General features: G+C 45.4%; 1 protein-coding gene across 1 annotated transcript; it reads right to left on the bottom strand.

Annotated features, from left to right (window-relative positions):
- Window positions 1-4,539: 4,539 nt before the first annotated feature.
- Window positions 4,540-10,687, bottom strand: LOC149362364 (beta-alanine transporter-like). Its single transcript, XM_089568276.1, has 2 exons — window positions 10,523-10,687; window positions 4,540-5,085 (listed from the first exon to the last, which is right to left on the bottom strand). The coding sequence occupies exons 1-2, from the start codon at window positions 10,685-10,687 to the stop codon at window positions 4,540-4,542; spliced, it is 711 nt and encodes a 236-aa protein (XP_089424402.1).
- Window positions 10,688-12,270: the final 1,583 nt, after the last annotated feature.

Here is a 12,270-nt window from a genome sequence, read left to right as displayed (position 1 = left end):
CTGCAATTTAGGTCAACAAAGTGCCCCCTGAATTCTTAAAAATTATGAGAGATTCGCCGACGCGGTACATTAAGATGGATTGTGCAGCAGTACGGAGGTTTTGTGCCGGAAGTAGGTTAACAGTTAGACGAATAATTTAGGTTGTCTAAAACCACATTTTATATTTGATTTCGTGGTTCGGGGTTAGATTCCCAAATTCATGGCCGTACAACGAAGGTCAGCCTGGTTTCTAAATTTTCGTAATTGGCAATGCGTTTTGAAGAAGACCTCGCTGAGTAGGCTTTTCGCATTGTTTTTTTTTGTAAAATTTCGTCCCTCTCATCTCTTAGGTATCAAAAACAGGCGAGGTTCCTGATTTTTATGATGTCGAAGAATTTAAGATGATTTGGACGATGATTCCACAAGTGACGCCATTTTTTACGTATATAATGCGGATTTTATATACGTTTTATATAGTGAGTTTTCTGGCCCCTTACGCTTCCCCAGGGGGTTGTTCGTGTCGTCATCTTTGGATAAATCCAAAGAAAACTGATTCCGGTACATTTGTCGTACGGAAAACGCACTTCCGAGCCGCTTATTATACGCCCAAGCACAAATACATTGGAAATAGTCGATTCTGCAAAGGTGCTTGGTCTCGTCTTTTCAATGCCCTGAACATGGACTAAGCACATAAAACATGTCTGTTATAATGTAGCCTCGCAGTAGAGGTCTTATGAAGATTAAAAGTCATACTTCTCGAAAATTTTAAAATCATGCTCCACAGTTCCCTGGTTCTTTCTTTACTCCAATATGCAAACCTCATATCGGGCACAAATGGTGCCACAAACTTGAGTGATTGCAATAACTAAAAAAAAACCCTTAAAATGTGTACTAAATATTCCTTACGTTATCCTTTCGATGATCTCTTTTTGCGATATGATATTGCTACCATTTTCTGAATGCATAATTGCAGATTGCTGATACCGCGGCGGTGGCTGAGCAGTTATCGCTTTCGGCTGCTGATCCGAAAGAGGCAGGTTCCATCCCGGGCACAGCGGTCGAATTTTTAGGGATGTGACATTCGAGAGGCCCGCGTACTGTGCGATGCCAGTGCATGTTCAGGAACCCGAGGTGATCAAAATTTCCGGAGCCCTTCCGTGCAGCTTCTCTCATAGCCTGTGTCGCTTTCGGATGTTAAAATTTATAATCCAAACCAGACCAGTCACAGGTAGTTTGTATGTTTCATGTTTTCCGTTAAAACCATCAATAACGTCTTAGGAGAAATCGCGCTTCTAGAAAAGCAGGTCCATATGTATCAGCAGGGCGAACACCACACAGGAAGAAGGAGAAGAAGGTAAAGAGCGCTCTTTACCTTCTTCTCCTTCTTCTTCCTGTGTGGTGTTCGCGCTGCTGATACATATGGATCGCAACCAACTAGCCCGACAGATGGTGTTAGAAAAGCAGGAATCTTGTCTCTGTCCTCATGTTGAAACGTGGAATGTGCCCAAGCCAACTCATCTTCATCATCATCAGCCTGACTACGCCCACTGCAGGGCAAAGGCCTCTCCAAGTCCCTCTAATTAATCGTGTCCATCGCCAGTTGTGGCCAGCGTATTCCCGCAAATTTCTTAATCTCATCCACCCGTCTAACTTTCTAACGCCCCCTGCTATGCTTGCTGTCTCTTGGAATCCAAACATGTACTTTTAAGGACCAGCGGTTACCTTGCCTTCGCATTACAAGCCCACTTCTTCCTCTTGATTTCAACTAGGATTTCATTAAACAGCGTTTGTTCACTAACCCACTCTGCCCGCATCCGATCTCTTAACTTTACGCTTATCATTTTCCTTTCCATAGCTCGCTGCGTTGTTCTTAACTCAAGCTGAACCCTCTTTGTTAGCCTCCACGTTTCTGCCCCATAGGTGAGTACCGGTAAGATGCAGATGTTGTATATTTCTCCCGTGAAGGAAATTGGTAAACTGCCATTCACGATCTGAGACAACCTGCCATATGCGCTCCACCCCACTCTTATTCTTCTAGTCACTTCCCTCTCATGACCCGGATCAACTGTCACTACCTGCCCTAAATAGAAATATTCTCTTACTACTTCCAGTACCGCGCCGTCAATTGCAAACTAATGCAAGGAATACTTATCATACACACTCTCCTCTTTGTTAAATCGGTTTCAGCAACTGCCGTTTGGTCGTTTTTGTAACCCGAATTCCATTACGAAGTCATTTTCGTTGTCTTAACCTAAGTGAAAGGGGTGGCATGTTTTACTTGTTCCCATATAATTTGTTTTCGAAGACGCCTGTTTATTCATGTCTACTAGCATTCATTTTCGATACTTGCTGTGTCCCCAATAACTCCTTAAAATGTTGATAATACTTATGCGTTTTAACTTTTTTCTTTACCTGTGAATAACTTGCGCCATAGCCATATCTAAAAGAATGCCAATTTGTAAGGTGGCAGGACTCGCGTTATGCTGTTGTCACGAATTCTGTCTTGTCTCCTCCTCTAAAATAGTAAATAAAAGAAATGAAATGAATTTTTCATTAGCCTTTATCTCCACTTTTTTAAATGCCGGAATCTGAACGCCCCCTTGTAACACATTGGCCAGCAGCGGTGGGCTCTCTGCTCTGAACATCTATACTGACGCCAATGACCAGCTCCATAAAAAAACAAATTACTATCTGTATGGGCCACATTAGTCACACAAACAATGCAATTAATATTTTGGGCGATTAAATATGCGCAGAGACGCCGTTGCTTTTTGTTACATAAAACACCAAAACACATATTTTGCTACAGAAAACACCAAAACACATAAAGACGCAACTAAAATATTCCCTCGAATTTTGTCATGCCCGTTCTGCCACTCTCATAAAACACTAACGCATACAGTAAGAAAGGCATTTATGCAGTTCCAAATGCGAAGAAAAACGAAATCCTCCAATGAATTACATACGGCGAAACTCCGTACAGGACTAGCCCAGCGTACATTAAGAGCAACGAAATCATGCGCATATAGTCTTCAGCAATCATAAGCGCAAGAGCAGCCAGCTTCACATAAATACTGACAGCAAACTCTAAACGCGGGTCCACCATTGGTACTCCTTCCCGCCCCGCGACGAGGGCGACACATTCATGGAGCGAATCATAGCGAAGATATCGTGACAAAAAATCGTTGATAATTTTTGTTCCAGTAGCCGACAGATGAAAAAATTTATAGCAAGTCTCCCTGAAATTGTTCCGTGATGAGAACACAATAAACGAACAAGAAAGAATACGAAAGCACATTGCGCCGATGTTCAGTTCAAGCCACCTCCAGCGGTGTTGTGTTTTCGCGCTTTCTTACTCTTCGAAGCGGCCTTTTGCGGGGACCGCAAATCATCTTGCGAAGGGGATGCAGCCTTCTCCAAAGGTGATCGAACATCCTGCGAAGATGGCGAAACCTTGTTAAGTGGAGATCCAACATCTTGCGAAAGGGATGTAGCCTTCACCCCAGGTAGTCCAATGTTCTGTGAAGGCGATGCAATTTTGTGCTGTGCAGAGCCTGGCGAACTAGATTTTGAAGGTGATACGCTTTTTCTCATAAGCGAAACAAAGTTTTCAACAGCTGATCCAGTCTCTTGCGGCGGGGAAGGGGCTAACGCAGGGGACGCCGCCCCAGATGTCACTGCGCTTTCCGCTGCTGACGCAGCACGGCTTGCAGGCGTTCGCTTTGACTTCCGCTGCCTAACTGGCTTGCTTGACTGTGCCGTCTTCGCAGATGCTCGAAATGGATCGAGGAAAGCCTTCAGGGCCTCCATGCGCTGCCGTGCGTCCATCGTTCCTGGATCAGTGTATTTCTTTTGATGGGAGAATATCTCAGGAAGCCATTGAACCGCCATCGCGCTGAGCAAACTCAGTACCGTCATGAGAATATTCATAGCTAATAGCCGCTGGTGTCCGCCCAACGTGCCAATCAATGTGGCCACAAGGACTCCCCCGCGGCCGATGGAATAGGATATGCAGAATCCAACGCTTCTTATTGCAGTAGGGAACACTTCGCCTGCATAACAATAGTTGACGCACATAGCCGCAGTAGTGGCGCTTAAGACCATTAATGAGGATAATGGCATCGCGATACTCAGCTTCAGTTCGTAGGACACTGTCTTAAACACGGCAGAAAGAGACAGCAGCGCCAGCACAACGGAGAGCGTGAATCTTTGGCCTCTTTTTTTAAGGCTGTAGTGGAGTGCGATGAGGAGTAGAATTTTGAACAGGTGTGCCGATAGTTCCCAGTGGGTTTCCAAACTGGTGTGGCCTATGCGTGAAGCATAGTAGGCAAAGTTCACACCAAACCAGGACAAAATTATAGACACGGCTCGACGGCGAAAGGAAGCCGCAAGGAAGATGCTTTCCGATCCACCTGTCCCAACTCCGGAGGATGTCTACCGCTTCTCAAGCTGTCGCCTGAGTGCTCTGAAGGAGGCTCTGGCCTTGGCTATATCTACTCCGTTGCACTTGGCCGCATGCACCACGGTGTTCTCAGCATGGTGAACTCTCCACGTGGCGAGCTACCAGACGGGGGACTCCTCGAGGGAGTAGCACCAGGCCAGCACAATGGCCGTGGCAGCGACGAGGAGCGCGTGCGACAGCCTCCAGCTTAGACGGAGCGGCGACAGCAAGGAATAGAGCGCAGGCGGCACTGAGGTACCGACAATGTTGGCGAGAAGGATGTACAGCGCCCGGTGCTCGTTTCCCGTCACTTCGTAGAGGACGATAAAGTTCAACACGTTGGTCGAGCTGGCGGTAGCGGAGACGACAATCCTGGCCAACAGGAAGGCACCCAGGGAATTTGTCGAACTGGCCGCCATGCTGGCCAACAGCATGGTGGCGGCACTCTCCAGGATGACCGGCCTGCGCCCCACGCGGTCTGCCATTATACCTGCAACAGGCACGAGGGACAGCGGACCCATGAAGTACACGAAGGTGGAGATGGAGTACAGGCAGCTGTGTTCGCAAACGAGGTCCCACATGCTGACGACGCTGTCACTAACTTCCTTTGTGTCGTAGTCCCATCGGTCGCAGACAACTTCGTGGCGCTCCTCTTGGCTGTCGTCCTTAATAAAAAAGAAAAAAAGAATTGAGTCACAATAAATGGTAAGGGCAGAGCGGTACTGAGGGAGAATATAAAGTTATATTTAAATGATCACTTAACCTTAAACGTGAGCCACGATTGCGGTAAATCGAAAAGAAAGAGTTTGAAAATATAAGTATAGAATGTGACAGTACATTAAAAATATTTCTGGATGACATTAGAAGCGTGGAGCAGTACTGCGGAATTCAAGTATTTAGGTAACTAGTAAAAATGATATGTCGATGTAAATAATATCAGTCATTTACCCGATATACCAGACGTTTTAATGAGCACTTTCAAAATTCCTAAAACTGACGGAGTTCGGATTTGAAATGCTTTCTTTTCAGGAAGGAGATGTCAGCATGAGTGGACTTCCGATTGTGTATAACTTATACTAATTAGGTAATTAAGCCACTATGCATTAATAATCAGATTTAAGCTATTCCCTCTGCTAATTAGTGCCAATTTTGTGTGTTTAAAAAGTTAAATATCACAGGGCCTAACCAAGGAGGCTTCAAGGAGTGTAGAAATTATAGACGGATCAGCTTTCTCTCCTTTCCCTACAGGATATTTACTAAGGTAGTCGCGACGAGAATAAGGATAACCATAGACCTCAATACAGCAAATGATCAGGCAGGCTTTTGTAAAGGATGCTCGAGAAGAGACCATAATCACAATCAATTAGGCGACTGAGAAATGCACAGAATGTTACGAACCCCTACATATAGCGTTCACTGAGCACAAGAAAGCCTTTGACTCAGTGGAAACCTCAGAAGGCATTGCGGAATCAGAGTATAGAATAGTCATGTGAAAATACGGGAAGATCTGTATAGGTACTGCACAGCTATCGTAGTCTTTCATACAGTCAGTAATATAATTCCAATAAGGAAGGGTGTCAGGCAGTGTGGAGCGATCTCGCCAATGCTATTCACCACCTGTTTACAGATTGAGTTCCGAGGCCTGGATTGGAAGCAGCTGGGGATAGGAATTTTACGGAGAGTGGTTCATAGTTCATGGGGGTTTAACGTCCGAAAGCAACTTTGGCTACGAGGGACGCCGTAGTGAAAGGCTCCGGAAATTTCGACCACCTGGGGTCCTTCAACGTGCACTGACATCGCAGAGTACACGGGCCTCTGGAAATCCGCCTCCATCTAAAATCAGCCGCTGCGGCCGTGATCGAAGCCGCGTCCTTCGAGCCAGCAGCCATGCTCCGTAATCACTGAGCCATCGCGGCGGGTTACTTAATGGAGAATACGTAAGTAAATTACGAATCGCTTATGACGTTGCTTTCCTAAGTCAGTCAAGAGATGAGATACAAAGCATGATAATGAGTTACACAGGCAAAGCAAAACGGTCCGTACTAAAATTTACATGCAGACTACCAAAGTAATGTTCAACAGTCTCGCAAGGGAACACCAGTTCACAATTGGTAGCGAGGTGCTGGAAGTGGTAAGTGGTAAGTGGTAAGAGAACTGATGGAAAGGGGAGCATTTATAGAGGAAAGGGAATACTAATAGGGTATAGGCTGACAGACTGAACGACGCAACGACAGGGGATCTGTTAGCTGGGTGATCGAAGACGGAACGTTGGCTTTTTGTGCAAATTCGAATGCAATGCATGTAATGGTTCAATTTTGCACTGATTGAAAGACAGCGAAAAAATAATGAAATAAATTTTTGAAAGTCAAGAAAATAAAAATGAATAGAAATAATAATAATCATATTAAAGAAATTATCATGGGAGTCGCTGCATTTCTAGAAGAAAATTTTCAACCCCACACCGCACACTCCTGTTGCTTCGCCCAAGCGATGAAGCGCCAAAGGAAAGAACAACCGCAGTGGACACAGGCAGACCCAGGTGGTGAAACAGAATTTCTAATTGACGGATTGACTGTGCCGTTCTCTGGCTTGCTCCATTCTGCCGAGCCCTGCCCCACAAGCCCATTGTTGGCTTGGGCAGGCTCGTGTTTGTACAATGTCATTTTTCAAATAAATAATAATAATAATTATTATTATTATTAGGCACCTCCTCAAAGAAGAGAAGCGGCGGCAGAACAGCAGGTAGTGATCCATTGTCTCAGGCTCGGCACAAAATGGGCACAGTCGAGAAACCGCCAGAGCAGATCTGGGAAGGTAGAAATTTAGCAGAGGTACTCGGCATCGAAAACGCGTGAAAGAGACATCCAGTCTTCGCAAGCGCCAGTCTTTGTTACTCCAAGGATGCAGAAGATGCTGATATTCGGGAGATGAAGCAAGTGCCGAGCTTGAAAATTCCTGAAATAATGTGTAACTGCGGAAGCTCACGGCAGCTGTATATGCGCAGGTTGGCAGGATCGCAATTACTGGGCCGCAGAGAGCAGCCCTTGTTCAGGAATCGGCAACCTCACCGCGTCTTGATCATGCCTTTAAAATTAAAGATATCAGGTGTAAAACGAACTTCTTCAAGATGTCCTCCTTCCCCCAAACAATTCGAGAATGGAATAATCTCCCCCATGATATTGCTACCATTACCTCCACTGATGTTTTTTTTTCCTCACTGCGAAATATGCATTATAATTAAGCCCTTGTTTCTTCAATGATTGTAAAATTGTTACCTGTCTGCTTGTTTGATTGTAAATTCAGTTGCTTGCCTAGCTTCTTTTTATCTGCATTTCCTGCTTTTTCGACTGTGCTTGAGTCGTCTTCCCCCCCACTGTAATGCATCACGGCGCTGTGGGTACTGTAATAAATAATAAATAAATAAATAAACTGAATGCACATGTGCCCCTGTACCGAAAGCAACCCCACCGAAGTTAGATGGAGCGGGATCAGCTGCTTAAGGCGCAATACCCGAGACTCAGTGGGCGATGATAATGTACAGCAAATAGATAGAGAGTCCGGCAATACCACTACTTTTGAAACGGTTGGGTTTAATTTTCGTTAGGCTCAAATTACTGCTAATAATTCGGCCAGATTTATTGGAGTGAAGTCAGCAAGACGGAGAAAAAAGGCCCATCCCAATGTAGGTGAAAAAATGCCCACACCTGCCTTTTCACGATCCAGAGAGGCATCAATGAGAATATGAGAAGGAAAGGACCTTAGGTGGTCCTGCAACAAACCGTGGAGGAAAGGAAAGGGCTGCAGCTTTGCATTCGATGGGAAAATGTCATCAAATGCAATCTTGACTGAAGGACAGTAGTTATACATTGGATGGAGATCTGTCAAATGAATGTTTAAGGGATCAAGGATAGACTGCACGTAACATATCTACGGAGTATGCAGACTGGACCAGGTGGCACATGGCACCTCCTTTCGTTTTCTAAAAGCACGATTTGTTGTGAAGAAAAAACTGGCTTCAGCACGGCATGTCACGTGAAGGCAATTTAACCGCTGGTGCTTAAATGCAACAGAAAGGATTCCAAGAGAAGGCAAGCGTAGTAGGGGGCGGCAGAAAATAGTTGGCCGGATACTACACCTAATATTTACCCAATCTTTAGACACCGGAATCATTCCTGACGATTGGAAGATAGCCCAAATTGTTCCCATTTTCAAAACAGGTGATCGCGCATGCCCAGCTAACTATCGTCCAATATCCCTTACTAGCATATCTTCAAAACTTCTAGAGCACATTATATCATCAAGCTTAATGTCCCACCTTGATTCAATTAATTTCTTTTATCCCTATCAGCATGGCTTCAGGAAATCATTTTCATGTGCAACCCAGCTGGCAGAGTTCACCCAAGACATCCTTAAGGCCATAAACGATAACCTCCAAATAGATGCAATCTTCTTAGACTTCTCGCGTACCTCACAACCATCTGCTTGCGAAACTTTCGTTCCTGGGAATTCCTGCTAATCTGATATGCTGGCTCGAACATTTTCTAAAAGGACGCTCGCAGTTCACATCCGCCAATAACATCCAGTCACCCTTAACAGATGTAACATGTGGTGTCCCCCAAGGGGCCGGGTTATCACCATTACTCTTCTTAATATACATCAATGACCTGCCCTCTAATATTCAATGCAAATTGCGACTCTTTGCGGATGATTGTGTCATCTATAATGCATTAAGTAGCCCAACCGATAACCTCACTTTGCAACAGGACCTTGACATTATTGCATCATGGTGTGAAAAATGGCAGATGCCTTTAAATCTTACTAAGTGCAAATCGTTGTCCTTCACTCACAAACACACCTTGACGAATCACACTTACAGCATTTCATCAGTTCCTATAACCGTTGCAAAATCTTATAAATATCTAGGTGTAAATCTCACATCAACACTTTCTTGGGTCACCCACATTAGAACCATTTGCTCCGACACTTCACGCACACTTGGCTACCTGAGAAGAAATCTGAAATCTGCATCACCTAACATAAAACAACTCGCGTATGAAACATTTGTGCGGTCAAAATTAGAGTATGCATCATCGATCTGGCACCCATGGCAATCGTATCTCACCATCGAATTGGAATCAATCCAAAATCGTGCAGCTCGGTTCATAACTTCATGTTACTCAAGAGAACCCAGTGTCACCGCCCTCAAGCAGTCCCTCCGTCTCTCAACACTAGAATCACGCCGCGTCGTTTCCCGCCTATGCTTACTTCATACATTTTATCATAACACAAGATCACGGCACGCTCTATTAACCGCCCCACTACGAACGTCCTCCCGGCTTAGTCACGGTAACCCGATAGCACGCATCAGTGGCCACACGTCTGCTTACAACAACTCATTTTTCCCCAACGCAATAGCACTATGGAATTCACTGCCTAACGACATCGCTGCATGCACTGATCACAAAACATTCCGCGAGAAAATAAAAATTCACCTCACATAGATCTTGATCACTTCTGCGCTCTTTGTAGCGAGTATTGCTTGACATATCTTTAATAAATGATGTATAACCTGCTGGGAAACCCTGATATGACTACAACCCCTTTTATGTTTGTTTGTATGTTTGTTCTTTTATTGTTATGCATGTTTCCATCATCGCCGTTGTAAACAAATATGCCCCCCCCCCCTTATGTAATGCCTTCGGGCCTTTAAGGGATCAATAAGTGAAATGAAATAAGGTCAAGAACTTTGCGGGGCTACTATTGCTGCAGCTGGCAAAGGAGAGGGGTATTGAAGATACATGGGAGAGGCGTTTGGCGTGCAGCGCACATACTTAGGCTGATGATGATGATGATACATACGGCTCTAAAAATGAAAACTGCACGTAGATATTACGTGCCATAGGAGATAAGTTTCTAACAATTCGGTGTGCACAAGGAGGGGTGGGGGGGGCAGAAGGCAAAAATACAGTGCCAGGACGGTTCCTCTGCGAAGGAAGTATCGAGCCAGACAGTAAGTACGGGCAAAGGAGGAAACCTCACTCACACAACTGATGTAGAGGAGGTAGAAATATTGAGACAAATGAAATGATCCATTCGGCTCACCGGGACTGGCGGGCTGTATACTGTGCACTTGCTGAAACTTCCGTCGGCCAGCACAGGAATCGCCACGTTTTTCCCCTGTTGGATGGGCCAGTCGCTGAACTCCAACGGCGGCTGGCACCAGTGGTCCACGGGGCGGCCGATGAGCCGGTAGGCGAACGCGTGCATCAGAAGCACGATAACGGTGAGGGTGGTGCACAGCAACACTGACTGCTGAAACCATCCGTGTCCCAAGATGACGTAGACGTTCTACTGAATGAGGGCTCGTGAATCATAGCCGACGAAGCCCTCGAGAAGGCTAGAAGTTGGTAATTTGGGGCCCACGTCCGAACTTGCATCCTCTTTTGGGGGCATTGTCTTCTCTGGATGGATGCAGATGCCTTGGAAGTAGAAAAAGGCCTACCGATTCTGCCTCCGGGGTCAAGCTCCAGCGCAGCTTGCGTGTTATCACGAGCAGAAGCTTCCAGTAGCGAGGATTCAATACTTTGAAACCGCACTGACCAGTGGAACACCGCAGTGGACGACAACGAACGTCGAGGACTGTCAGCAGTGTGGCGCCTATGATTGCGTTCAGAGACTCTGCTAGAAAACCCAGCCGCTCAAGAGCTGCGAAGGGGCCGAGCGTATCAATGTTATCATCTTCTTCTACGGTGGTTTGGCTGTTTCGAATTTCCGCATGCATTGAAGGTCGGATAACGCTTTTATTTCTCGGCATTCATGACAAGTGTATGTTGATGGCAGATGTATCAGCATACTTCATATCAGAAATTTAGACAGCAAATCTCTGTTGTAAGTGGAAACGTATTTTTCATAGGATTAGAGGCAGTATAAGAACCGCAGCACACCGCACCCAGTAGCTGGCTGCTTTGTAAGTAATCTGTACATAGCTCGTTCTTCTACGTAAGAGCGTGTAACGAATTTAATGTTACAAAAAAAAAAGCGGTGCCTATTGGTTTGAGCATCCGCCTCCGTTGCGGGAGATTCGGGGATAGATTGCCAGCCGGTGATGCAGTAGGTGGAAGGCTTCCCCTGCTTAGGGGGGCCGAGTTAATGAAGCCGAGCCTCAGGGGTGACATGAAATTCACCAGAAAACCTGGTGTCGCCGTTATGAGCGAAAATCCCGAACATGGCAATTGCAGTTCAGTTCATGATTACAGCTGAGAGGTTGCTCGCGAAAAGCAACGTGAGTCGCACAAGCCGCACCGATGACAGCACCAGCCATTGCCGCGCATGGCGGGTTGGTTAGCAACTGCAACAGTGCACCAGGAGTTCTGTGAGGACTGCCCGGGATATATGATTATAATGCAGGGATATATGAATGTAAGGCTGAATACGTATATATTGGCATTCACTCGTTATGGATAGTCAAACAACATCCTCCGTGACCAATGTATCGGAACAAAGGAACCTAATTTGTGTCTGGTCTAACAACGCATATCCACCGTGAATTTTTTTCAACGATAGAATATTTTTATTTTTTTAAAATCGTGGGAGATACCTCCTTGCGGTCTGTTGAGCTGGATGGTACCGCAACACAGACATTTTGTGCCTGAAATAGGTTAATAATTAGCCAAACATTTCAAATAACAAATAATTATTGTATTTTTCATTTCAGAGGACACGGTTATATTGCAAAATTGATTTCCTTCAAGAAACAAGCACAGCCTTGTTTTAAAACTTTCTTCATCGGCAATATGCATCGAAATATTTGCCGTCAAAAGCGGGAATTTGAAAGCTGGCTGAGTTGGCTT

Source organism: Amblyomma mixtum, chromosome 2, assembly GCF_055824585.1.
Source record: "Amblyomma mixtum isolate Tamu chromosome 2, ASM5582458v1, whole genome shotgun sequence".
Lineage (NCBI taxonomy): Eukaryota > Metazoa > Arthropoda > Arachnida > Ixodida > Ixodidae > Amblyomma > Amblyomma mixtum.
This window is presented reverse-complemented; position numbering and strand designations above follow the sequence as displayed.

Excerpts from the sequence above, each read along its gene's own strand:
- LOC149362364 (XM_089568276.1), bottom strand. The coding sequence starts at position 10,687 with ATGCACGCGTTCGCCTACCGGCTCATCGGCCGCCCCGTGGACCACTGG. Across the intron at positions 5,086-10,522 it reads TATACAGCCCGCCAGTCCCG|GACGACAGCCAAGAGGAGCG; the intron begins GTGAGCCGAATG and ends TTTTTTATTAAG.